Source organism: Taudactylus pleione, unplaced genomic scaffold (genome assembly GCF_031769625.1).
Source record: "Taudactylus pleione unplaced genomic scaffold, aTauple2 ptg000711l, whole genome shotgun sequence".
Classification (NCBI taxonomy): Eukaryota; Metazoa; Chordata; class Amphibia; order Anura; family Myobatrachidae; genus Taudactylus; species Taudactylus pleione.
The window spans coordinates 4,850,927-4,864,439 of record NW_028285113.1 but is presented as its reverse complement, the minus strand read 5'-3'; the positions used below and the strand labels follow the sequence as shown (position 1 = coordinate 4,864,439).

At 45.2% G+C, this 13,513-nt stretch overlaps 1 protein-coding gene across 1 annotated transcript in view; it reads right to left on the bottom strand.

The window, feature by feature from the left end:
• Window positions 1-6,107: 6,107 nt before the first annotated feature.
• Window positions 6,108-13,513, bottom strand: part of ARHGAP42 (Rho GTPase activating protein 42) — a 332,632-nt gene continuing 325,226 nt past the window's right edge. The window contains exons 23-24 of the mRNA XM_088456728.1: window positions 10,936-11,015; window positions 6,108-7,783 (exon numbers count right to left, since the gene is read on the bottom strand). Coding sequence (XP_088312854.1) covers window positions 7,695-7,783; window positions 10,936-11,015 — 169 coding nt within the window. The 3' untranslated portion in view covers window positions 6,108-7,694. The remainder of the gene's footprint in view (window positions 7,784-10,935; window positions 11,016-13,513) is intronic.

Sequence of the window (13,513 nt, the reverse complement as noted above, 5' to 3'; positions counted from 1 at the left end):
ATTTTGCACAAGCTCCACCCATTTTGATTTCCACCATTGGGGATTGTTGGGAGGAATGAGGATACAACCAATCAATTCACTCAAAATAATCTGATAAACTGCCAAATTAGCTCCTCAAATGCGTGTATACGGCAAGGGCTCATTAATGGCACAGGTCAACATTAATCCTATTATTATAATTATACCTGCCGACTCTAATTATCTCCTCTCCGGGAGAAGCCCGGGGAGGAGATGCGGCTGACAGCTTCAGGGGTGGGACTGAGCCCTCCACGTCATTAGGCCCCTCCCCTATCATGCCAAAATGCAGCGATTTACAGGTCGGTGGGGCGGGGACGGGACCAACTGTTGTGATTCGTGTCATATTAGCCCCGCCCCCTCCCAAAAGACCCAAGAGTCTCCGTATTATCTCCCCATCCTGAGTACACTTCCAGGCGTGCAGGGGACTACCCGAAAAATCGGGAGACTGCCGTAACTTCCGGGAGAGTAGACAAGTATGGTTATAATGCTATATGTATATTATTCTTATTATTATACTTCATCTTGTTCTCTTCCTCAGTCTGACTAAATGTGACTAACAAGCATTCCTTATGCATACTGGATAATAAATAACATTGAGTGTTAGACTGCAGGAACATAAATATTATTCTGCCAATAAATAAGTCTCTGCACATCCAGAGACTGAATTCCATTAATGGAAGTGATAAATAGAAAGTCATACAGGTATGGTCGATTTATTAATCCACTTACTGCAGCTGTAGTTATGTCACAATGTCCCAGATGTTACTATTACATTTACAGGAAAAGTAATGTTAAAAAGTACCCGTCTCCGACACACATGTGCATGCAGCCTCAAAGCCCCCGATGCCTCAGTGATCTCTGTATAACGGACAAATAAAATGTAAACATTAATGTAGAGGTTACCAAACTCGCTCATCAAGTTACCCTAACAGTCCAGGTTTTAAGGATATCCATGTTTGACCACAGGTGACTTAATTTGTTCATTGATTTAACCACCTGTGCTCAACTATGAACTGTTGGAATGCCATGAGGAACGCGTTTGGGAAACCTCTGAATTAATGTATGAGTAACAATAAGGGAATTACGGGTCAAGGTAAGTGGATAAGGAAAAAGCATTAGCGGCAGCCCTTGCAGTTAAAAGGGTCGTCCAAGTGGGTTGGGTATGGGCTCCTGGCGGTCGGGATGTCGTTGGTCAGAATACCGACAGCAGTATCCCAACACCATGAGGTAAGTACCCTAACGCTGACCTTTACCCCTAACCCTCCCTCCCTGGTCCCTGAACCTAACCTCCCCCCTAGTGCCTAAACCTAACCTCTCCCTCCCCACACCCTAAACCTAACCCTCCCCCAGTGCCTAACCCTGAAGCTAACCTCCACCTAAGCCCAGATACTTACCTTCGGGATGCCAGCGGTCGGGATTCCGATGCTGTCATGATTCCGGAGCCGGTATTTTGATCGTTGTCAGCCTGCACGCCGGGATGCTGACTACCTCCCGTCCAAGCAACCAGTCCACTCTTAGGGGTAAATTTACTAAAGATTGATAATCAAATTCAAATCGATCAACATCGATTTTGTGTTTCAGGGGCTAAATCACACATTTACTAACACTTCAAAATCGATATTAAAAAAAATGATATATATATATATATATATATAATCTGTTAGTAAATGTGTGAATTTTTCCCCCTGTAACATAACATCGATTTTGAACAATTCAGATTCATTTGAAATCAATCACAATTGACTGAAATCGACCTTTAGTAAATGTGACCCCAAGTGCCTAAATTTTGAATCGCACGCAATAGCACTAGCATCAGCGACTCCTGGTGGTCTCCCGTCTGCGACTTTATGCAAATGCCACTACAAACTCCTTCCCTTGTGTACCACCATGCGGCTGAAAGTACAAAGACTCAGACACCCCCTTTTATCGTCTGTGCACTCTGTGATCGATGCGTCCTTATACCCCAACATCTGTTACTATACCAGGTGCAGTTTCTCCGTCTGACTATTGGCCCCTATGCTTATGGCTGAGAATGCAGCCGCTTATATCGACACGTCCACGACACTCCTAAAACATGCCCACTGAACGATCCATTTTGTGCGCACTAGTAGCCGCCTCCAATCACTTTTCCGTCACATTTCTAAAACCGTCTTAGCCGAAGCGGTTTTAAAAACTTTTCAAGCATGAGCAGTTGCAAAAACAAATTGCTCAACTAAGTGAACATCTGCATTGCGTGCGGATTGCGTGCGACTCAGGCCCTTCGATATATTTGTGTTTCATCACAGCCATGGATAGTTTGCACATTTCTTTAGCACCTCTCAATACATGGTAATATGGAGAAGCTTTAGCTTGTGTTCCACAAGGCGCAATGGGAAAATTCAATGTATGCCGGTTTGTGTGCTCAGAAAATGGGGGCACCAGTTCTGCCCATGCAGAGATGTACACTTCGATCGGATCTACACGTATCTATTGCACCTAGCATAGGGTAAGTGCAAGTGCGCACTGGTGATGCTCACTAGCAGCAATACGGACACAATTCCTGAGTAAGGTGAGAGCTTGTGCAAGTGTGCGAGAGGCTGCGATGGTCCTCGACAGTACCGATGGGTTCGCAGTCTTGCTAAACATTACGGATGTGTGTAAGGTAAAGTGGACGTCCTTATGTAGTGCGATCACAATGGATTAGCACACTATCGCAGTTGAACTGCGTGTGTAATCGCAGGTGCGATGGCAGTAGCGATCTGTAGTGAATCAAGCCCTAAGTGTACTGAGCAAGTCCTGCATATTCTCCCCTGGCATGGTAAATATCATTTTCTTATATTGCTATCTCAATATGTCCCTGCCCCAGCAGAGTCAACAGATAGAGGTAGAGGCAGCTGCTATAAAGACTATTTTAAAGGGACAATTGCTGTACATTATAAAGATGTTTCATTTCAAGAAGTACTGTAGGTGTCTGCTTTGTAATGTCACACCAGCATTGTTAGGGTTGCCAAGAGGGGGGGTTTAGCGCCCTGTAGCCCCCGGATCTACCCCTGGCTGAGGGGGCACAAAGACGCTGCAGATACTGGGGTCTATGTACTAAACCTTGGAGAGTGATAAAGTGGAGAGAGATAAAGTACCAACCAATCAGCTCCTAACTGTCACTTTACAGGCTGTTTGAAAAATGACAGTTAGGAGCTGATTGGTTGGTACTTTATCTCTCTCCAAGGTTTAGTACATAGACCCCACTGTTTTTTTATTTAGGCGTGGCCACATCTACTTACATTAGGCCAAGCCCCCTTAGTACCTGGGAGCCGGCCAGGCGTTTTATAACCCTGAGTATTGTGCATATTGTCTTGTAGATGAGGGCTTCAGCGTCTTACCCATTGGTAACACCAAGAAAAATAAAGTGACGCCTTTTATTGGCCGAAGAGAATATTATCATACGCTTCCATATTAGGAAATTGATATGATGGTCATGCTTTCCCATCTTGATACAAATAGAGTATGATAAGTAAGATGAATAGATATGGGCTGTAAGTACGTCACACATATGGTGGTCACGGGCTGTGGCCTCAACGGACTCCCAATAGCTTTCACTGTCAGTCGGGGTGTTAATTGTTAGGCAGTGGCGTCGCAAGGGGGATGCGGTCTGCACCCGGGTGTCACTGGCCGAGGGGTGACACCAAGATGCAGAATCTCCCTCACTGACAGGAGCCGGGTGCTGCACTGTAGAATTAAGTGCAGCACTTAGCTCCTGTCAATGCGGGAGCCGGCCAGCACTCCACGCGGGGACCTCCTGCACCCCCCCCTTCGGGCACGCCCCCTTCTTGCATGGCCACACCCCCTTCTCATTAGAGATGAGCGGTTCGGATTCTGTGGAATCCGAACCGCTCCGAACATTGGGGATCCGAGTCCACCCGAACCCTGTTCGGGTGTTCACCGCCTGACTCGGATCCCCGTTCGGGGCCGAACGGCGGCCGCCTGATGTCGGATTCTCACTAGAGAATCCGACATCAGGTCTCCTCGCGTGTAGGGCAGAGCGCAGTGATAGCGCTCTGCCCTACACAGACACAGAGATACACAGCCGCCAGCGGCAGCTGTGTGTTTGTTACAGCAGCCAATGAGAGTCACACAGACTCTCATTGGCTGCTGCACGGAGGGAGCCGGCTGGAGCTCACACATGAGCTCCGTCTTCCGGCTCCCTCCTCAGCGTGTGACAGAGCGGACGGCGCGGGAGCGGGGATACAGGTAAGTTTTATTTTTTTTATTTTTTTACTTGTCAAAGGTCCGGGGGCGCTACTGGGGGGGGGGGGGTCTGCACTACTGGGGGGGTCTGCTACTGGGGGGGGGCCATACTACAGAGGGGCCTGCTACTGGGGGGGCTATACTACTGGGGGGGGGGTCTGCACTACTGGGGGGGGTCTGCTACTGGGGGAGGCAATACTACTGGGGGGGCCATACTACAGAGGGGCCTGCTACTGGGGGGGCTATACTACTGGGGGGGGGGGTCTGCTACTGGGGGGGCCATACTACTGGGGGGGATCTGCACTATTGGGGGGCCATACTACAGAGGGGCCTGCTACTGGGGGGGGGCTATACTACTGGGGGGGTCTGCACTACTGGGGGGGGTCTGCTACTGGGCAGGGCTATACTACTGGGGGGCCATACTACAGAGGGGCCTGCTACTGGGGGGGGCTATACTACTGGGGGGGGTCTGCTACTGGGGGGGCCATACTACTGAGGGGCCTGCTACTGGGGGGGGCCATACTACTGGGGGGGCCTACTACAGGGGGGGCCATACTACAGGGGGGGCCCATACTACAGGGGGGGCTACTACTGGAGCAGCCTACTACTGGGGGGGCCTGCTACTGGGGGAGCCATACTACTGGGGGAGCCATACTACTGGGGGGGCATACTACTGGGTGGCATGCTAATGGGGGGCATACTACTGGGGGGGCCTGCTAATGGGGGACATACTACTGGGGGGGCCTGCTAATGGGGGGCATACTACTGGGGAGCATTCAACTGGGGGCACTGCATAGTGGACCGTACTACTAAGGGGACTGCATAGGGGGCACCACTGCTGGGGGACATTGTGTAAGGGACACCGCTACTGTGGGCATTGTGTAAAAGGGTCACTACTGTGGGCATTGTGTAAAAGGGGCACTACTGTGTGTCGTAACATAAATAAGAGACACTACTTTATGGTGTAATGTGAATCAGGCCCTATGTGCGGTGTAATGCTAATAAGATTGTGCACTGTGACTCCTAGGGCCGTAGCCCACTTTGTAAACAAGTACTGTGACTCTGCTGGCCGTACCCCACTGGGTGGGTGCACTACTTTTCATTTCTGCCACTGCTGTGTGGCAATGTGTCATAGATGTGCTTTATACTGTGGTGTCTGTGTCGTTGTGCCGCTGCTTTGTCGCTTAGTAACCAGTCAGCTCACTGCAACCTTTGGCCAATAATGTTGAAAACAATATTATAAGCTGTGATATGGTCTAAATTGACTGGAAATTAATGTTATTGAGGTTAATAATACTCTAGGAAGAAAAAAAAGACCAATTTATGTGATTTTAGCTTTTTTTGTCAATTTTTGTAAAAAAATCCAAATCCAAATCCAAATCCAAAGCCAGTCACCGCAGTTTGGCAAATCCAAATCCAAATCCAAAGCCGGACGACGAATTAGAACCAAATCCAAATCCGGCAAAAATGGTCCGGCGCACATCCCTACTTCTCATACTAGGGGGTCTTTTTACTAATGTGAGAGTTTTTAGTAGTGAGTTTTAAAAATGATGTTGCCCATGGCAACCAATCAGATTCTACTTAACATTTAACTAGCACCTTCTAGAAGATAATAGCTAGAATCTGATTGGTTGCTATGGGTAACATCACTTTAAAACTCACTTCTAAAATCTCTCACTTTAGTAAATTTACCCCTAGGCCTCACTTATCAACAAATTTTAGCATACGCAAAGTTTTAAAACTCATTCTGTATGATAATGGTGCTCCAGCCAATCAGCTCTCAACTGTCATCTCTTTGACAAATGACACTTGGGATCTGATTGGCTGAAGCACCATTATCATATGCAATGAGTTTTATCACTCGTTGCGTATTATAAAACTCATTGATAAGTGAGGCCCTTAATCTGGAACTGAAAAAAGACAAAGGACCACTGGACTTGAGCAAACATGTCCCAGAGGTGTCCCAAAATGTTGCAGTTTTGGATATATTGTAATTCAGAACTAAAGTGAAGTTACCTCTATTCAGCATGGGAGTGCAGATCACAACATAAATAGTGTGTGTGTGTGTGTGTGTGTGTGTGTGTGTGTGTGTGTGTGTGTGTGTGTGTGTGTGTGTGTGTGTGTGTGTGTGTGTGTGTGTGTGTTACTAATCAATCAGTAGATATTTTGACAATAGTCATTTATCATGATACATTTCAAATTCTAGAGTATTTCTGAGAAATGGGACCCAAGTAGTCTCCCAAGATTGCACACTAAATAATTCTCAGTGTACTGAGTGGAGGCAGCCATTTTGTTCACCAAGATCTAATGACATCATTGAGGCATGAAATTACAAAACATAGCAGAGGAAGCCATTTTGTAGGCTGAGGTTATGTTCAATAGTACTGATGCTCAGTTGGATTGAAAGTTTGAATTATTTTAAATTATTATTTAATTGAAATCATTTCATTAAAATTATTATTTAGTGTTTACCGTGAATAATGAATGCAAGTTGAAAATTTTCAGTGCCGTAGAATTAATCAAGGTTGATCATTTGAAGAGAATGCAGCCTATCATCTACTAGGAAGAAATGACATCACTGAGGCAATCAACCTCAGTGATTTAACTACTTTCTAGTGAATTGTTAGGCAGCAATAGAAAGCATATTGGCTCAGCTCACAAAATGGCTGCCAAAACTCTATGCAGTTGACCGGTGAAGTGTAAAGTGGTGTCTCCATCCTCCAGGCAGAAACATTCATGTTCCCAAGTAAAATCATTAATAAGTTCTCGTACTGCTCCGGAAAAGAACACTAAAATTAGTGAAATGCGTTGGAACGTATAGAATACATAGAACATAATACAGGTGAGAAAATAAAGCAGTATGAATCCCTAAGGCAATATATATACAGATTTTCTTTTACATTTAAATCAGAATCTGAAACAACAATACCTAAAGCCTTCATGGAGGGCAACAAGTAGTGGCTCGAAGGCACATAAAATCACATTATAATACCCACTTATCGTTACAATGTGAAGATAAAATAAAATATAGTCACCATAAATGTAAATTATTGATAATACAAAGGATATGCACTCAACCCATTAATCTAACATCACACCAAGGTCATTTAATTGGACAACACGTTGGTGGGTTGTGTACCGGTGGTCAATGCAAGTCCTCCATTGAGTACCAAATTTCTTCAGCCACTGATCACTTGTGGACATGAACGTGGCATCAGAAAAAGTATATTTAATAATGTAACCATTAAGTTGTTCCAAGTGCCAAGCAAAATCTTCAAAGGAAGTCTCAAGTTAAGCATTGGACAATTAGTATGAGTCTTTACACCGCAAAAGCCTACAAAGAACTGCAACCTTGTATTAGCTTCTGATCACCATATCCATATCAGATACAGTTATTGTTTACTCATTTGTCACCATGGATACCATGAAGATACAGTTGTCTACTGATGTCATCAGAGATAGACAACATAGTTCTCTGGAACTAATCCAGTCTTGCCTTCGTAGGTTGCCTTCAGCCAGCCTGGTTCCACAGATCTGTATACTAGACAAAAGAGAAAAATTGCATTCAATGTGATTCTATGCAACCATGGCTCATTGCCACAGGAGACATACACTGCAAAAGAAAATATTTTGCCATCATACATCAAATGGGTATATACAGACATTGGAGCTGATTCAGATTTGGGAATAGAGTAAGATAGAGCAAATAACTGTGCATCTTGGTAAACCCATGCTGTACTGTAGCTGGGGCAGATGTAAAATGTGCAGAGAGAGTTATGCCACGTACACACTAGACGCTCCAATGAATCGTTGATGATATCTTTAATCTTCTGAACATGCAGGCCAACTTGACAATATCATCAGGTTGAGCATGTTCAGGGATGAGGGAGGGTGCCGGCACTGAATGATATCGTTAACGACATTGAGCCTGGCGATGCAGGGGAAACACTAGACGATATTGCTCATGGAGCATATCGTCCAGTGTGTACACGGCATTAGATTTGGGAGGGCCGTGTCCAGCCTGACATATAAATTGCAGTGTAAAAATAAAGTTTTCAAGCATTTGTGGGCTACATGCAAAAGCAGCCAGTATTTACCCTGCATGCAAACAATTTATGTATTTGCTCCCCTTATATTGCAACATGGTTTGTCGGGGTATACAGTTACTTGCTATTTCTTTTATTCCCAACTCTGAATCCAGTGGCGTAACCAGGGGGAGGTTGGCCGGGGCTCGTTCCCTGGGTGCCACGGTCCAGGTCCGTTAAATTCAGTGTAGTACGGACCGGAGTGAGTGCGGTCCGCACTACACAGTAACACACACACACAACGCCGCATACTAGCCGGCGGTGGTGTTTGTGTTTTAGCAGCCAATGAGAATCAGACAGACTCTCATTGGCTGCTGTACCCACAGCCAGAGCCGGGCTGGAGCTCCGCCTTCCTGCTCCCGCAGTGGGTGATGGGACGTCTTTCCCATAGTGTCAAGCGGGAGGACGGAGGAGCGGACGGCGGCGGGCGCAGAAGCTGGAATTCAGGTAAGTGTTTTGTGTATGAGTATGCCTGTGTATATGTATTATGTAAGGGGCACTACTGGCCAGTGGCACTGTATTACTACTGGGGGAACTGCATAGGGAGGACCACTACTGGGGGCACTTCATAGGGGAACCACTACTGGGGGCAATGCATAGGGGGGGGACCACTACTGGGGGCACTGCAAAGGGGAGGACCACTTCTGGGGGCACTGTATATGGTGGACTACTACAGGGGGCACTGCATAGGGGGGACCACTACTTGGGGCACTGTATAAGGGTGCACTACTGGAGGCACTGTATAAGGGGCACTACTGGGACACTACTATGGGGGGGCACTGCTCCTGGGGATATTGCATAAGGGGCACTACTACTAGGGGCATTAAGGTGCATATGGAATGGAAAGGAATGTTCCCTGAGTGACGAAAAACTGGTGTGTCATGTTGACACGCCCTTATTTTTCAGTGGTCACGCCCCTTGGGAGGGTGCTCTATTTTTCATCTTGCCCTGGGCTCCAAACACCCTAGTTACGCCACTGTCTGAATCAGGCCCAATGTTCAGTTTAAAATTAGAGATGTGAAAAATATGTGAACTACAGCCTGAATGCTGCATGGAAAATCTGCTGTTCAATGCAACTCTGAACAATGGAGCTTTTAAACCTGTAATGGGAGCAAGGGCTGATTGTGCAGACAGTACTGTAAGTCCAAGACCCTTAGTTTAGGGGGATGATATACCGACGCTGTAATCCCGATGGTGAAGTATCCCAAAAGGGGCCGGTATGTACCCTAACCCTCCCCCCCACTGATGTAATTGATTGACAGACATCTGTGTTCTGTTTAGGTATGGGCCAATGAGATTGCACAAGCAAAGCATAGAGCATAGGGGCCCAGTCAGCAGCATAAATCATGACCCCACAGTAGCAGCATTATATAATATGATTTTATAACACCTGCGGCCACAACATGTGGTATTAGGGATGGAATGGAAATGCTGCACATGCCCAGTGGAAGAAGCTTCTTCTACCAAGTCTACTGTGTGGGTGGATCCGAGCACTCAATCAGTGTATTGGATCAGAGAGACCAAAGAACAGCTACCAGCAAGAAGATACAGGCATCTTATCATGAGGTGGCTGAATGTTTTCCAGATCCCCTAGTTGGTGCACAGGTGTAATCGTTACTGACTGACACACTTAAAAAGATACACAGTTGATGTTAATATTTCGATTGTGATAATGAAGACCAAGTTTAGGAAACATTGGTCTATAGTATACTGTAGGCTGTAAAGGAGAAAGTTAAGCAGCCCTTAACAAATATACATACATAGTATAACCAAAAAGGAAGCAAAACTGAGCTTTCTAAGTGCACATCCTCCCTTCTCATGGTAAGACACCTGTCTCTTCCTTCTGGCAGCTGCCCTCTAGTCCAGTGTGCTGGCTGAACGCTCAGATCAACCCACTGCGTTCTGTGGCCGCCGATCTAGTAAAATCGTATTTTATACTATTTTGTGGAAATCATTCGAGCCACTGGCTGGGTCAGAGGGAAGTTTCCAGGCAGCTGAATATCCCTACTGCATTTGACTATGGTATGTTTAAAGTATTACATTCACTTTGTATGAGGCAGACTATAGCTTGTTAAGAGCTAATTATGCCCTCTTCTGGGCTGGCCATACTCACTGTAAAATCATGCATTTGGAAACCCCCCTCTAAAAATCCTGCGATTTCTCCTGGAGGTGGTGGGCAATTTGTGTAGGATAAATTTTCTTCTACACAGGAAGTCTCCCTCTTTCCACTGGCAATGCAATACAGCGGAGGGCAGGGTCTGTAGACAGGTCAGGAGTGAAGCTAGGTTGTCACCTTAGGCAAAAACTCTGCTCGGCCTCCCTCCTCAGTAGATAGAATTCATCCTCTACCTACAGTATATGACCGCCATATGATGCACAGGACATCCCAGTAACTACCATACAATACATAGAGCATCACAGTGACAGGATTTAGAATGGCTGGTGCCATGAATATGGCAAGAGGTTTAAGGCGGGCAAGTATTTTCTTCACTCTTTTTAGAAAGGCATAGATAGGGGTTATATTTGCAAAATGTAACCACGTGATTGATCACAAATGAAAATATAGAATAATGTTCAGAAGTACATCAAATTAGAAACAGAGACTTACCATTACTAAATATTGCCCCCTGGGGAAACGATAGTTCATGGCTGTGCTCTGCTTTACAAGAATACATGGCTTTGGCTTGGCTAAAAAAGAAAACCAGGTCATCAGCAAAGCAAAATAATAACACACATAACACATAATGCAAAAACTAATAATGTCCATTTCTTTATCTGCCCTTCACTAGAAACTTCCCATTTAAAAACATACATTGCTCTGACCACAAATCTCTTCCATTGTGCCGTCATTGTGTTTTATGTCGATGATTAAAAAACAGAATTTCCTAGAGTTGTTAAACTGTAACTACAGCATTGAAAGTACCCAGTGTTCTAGATGCATCAGGAAACACCACTGGAATGATTCATATATTGCAGTAGAATAGTCTTCAGCAGAGCAGGGAACTTTCCAAAAGTCTTCTTTTCTTAACCCGTTCAGAATTAAAAGAATGTGGAAATTATTTAATGTGCATTAGAACTAGAGATGAGCGGGTACGGTTCTCAGAGAACCGGACCCTCTCGAACATTGCAATTCCGAGTTGGATCCAAGACCGGCTCGGGTTTTCCCGCCTGACTCGGATCTTAAAACGAGGCAAAACGTCATCCTCATGCTGTCTTTTTCTCTCTTTTTTTGTGTGTGTTTTTTTATTTTTTTTGTGTTAAGCAACTTAGCTGCACTATTATTGTTCGGTTACACTGCCGCAGTTTATCGTCCACGTATTTGCGACTCAGCAGGTGGTCTGTCCGCACTTGCAGGGGTGCTTTGTTGTCCATAAAAAAGGGGTGCTGTCTGTGTTGTTCATCAAGAGACTGCTGCCTCGTTCAGGGGTGCTCTTCCCCAGTGTTAAAAAAATTAAAAGTGCTATTTGTTTGTGTGTGTGCATTTCAACTTAACTGCGCTATTATTGTTCGGAGTAACTGCTGCAGTTTATCGTCCACATATGTGTGACTCTGCAGGTGGTCTGTCCGCACTCGGCAGTGGTGCTTTGTTGTCCATAAAGAAGGGGTACTGTCTGTGTTGTTCATCATGGGGCTGCTGCCGGGCAGACCGCAATGTAAGTTTGTTGATATGGAGGACGATCAAATGAGAGGAGAGCAGTAACCACATACCAGTCTTGCAGCTGCTGCCAGCAGTCATGACGACGATGCAAGGCCGTCAACGTCATCCACGAAGGCCGGTGCCCAAGGGCTTAAGTCAGGGCATTTAAAATCAAACAACCAATGTTTTACAGTGTTAAAGAAATAAAAATTAAAAGTTAAGTTAGCTGTAGAGAAACAAAAAATTGGCAATATGCCATTTACTACACAAAGTGGCAAGGAAAGGAAAAGACCTTGCCCTTTATTTATGACTGGTGGTTCTGCATCTTATGATGATGTAAGCCCTTCTCCCTGTAGAAGTGTCAAAAAATAAAAATCACTAAGGCACATGGACCAACTGTGTCCTCAAAAAAGTCACGGATTCCCAAGGAGAGTCCAAGTGTGTCCACGGTTTCATGTGTGAGCCTGACCTTTCTAATACTGTACTTGAAGAGAATCCTCCTTCCGCTATTTGTGTGCACTCTGCAAATGTGGAGATGAGCAGCACAAGTCAACATGCTGACGTAGAAATCGAGGATGCTTCTGTGGAATTACACCACGAAGATGAGAAGGATATTTCTGTAGTTGGCACTAACAAGGATGATGATGATGAGGATGTTGATATCGAGGATGTTGTTTGTGTAAACAACAGTTGTTACCCATGGTATGAAAAAGCCTGTTGTCATGCCGGGGCAATAGACAAAAATATCCACTTCTCGTGTGGAATTATTTCCTCCCAAATCTGGACAACAGTTGTCAAGCCATCTGTAATGTTTGCCAAGCAAGAGTGAGTAGAGTTAAGGACCTTAACCATCTAGGAACCTCCTCCCTATTACGTCACTTGCAGCGCATTCAGCAAATTACAAAGTGTTTGCAAAATTCAGAAACTTTGGCTAAAAATGTAAATCAGTCCAGCATCACCTAGCTGCTCCCTTCTCTCTGTTAGATCCAAGCACCTGCAATCTCCACTATCAACACCTGCATCATCAACATCCTCAATCATGATAGGAAGTAGTCCTGCTGCATCCAATTTCATAAGCATGACTGACTCCTCTCCTGTCCATGATTCCTCAGAAGGATCCTTGAGTGCTACGCCTGTTGCTGCTGATGCTGGGGGTGGATCTTCATCCCAGAAAGGTACCAAGAAGACCACCACTAGTAATAATTTAAAAAAACAATTTACTATTAAACAGTCCTTTGATTGAGGAAGTAAGAATAACAACTGTCACCCAGTTTCACAGTGGATCACTGACGCCATGACGGCTGTACTAGTATTAGATGGTGAAATAGTAGAAAATGAGGATGATAGTGTGGAGGAAGTGCAAAAGGAGGATGAGGGGAAAATATGTGTCCTATCTGACGCTAATGAGGATGTTGATGATGAAGATGCGTAAATCAGCCACCAGTGGCAGCAGTTCTTGCTCGTGATAAAAGGAAAACCAGAAAAGCCACGTCTTGGGTGTGGAATTATTTTAATCAAAGTAATGGGCGCACTGCCCAAATGGCAGTTT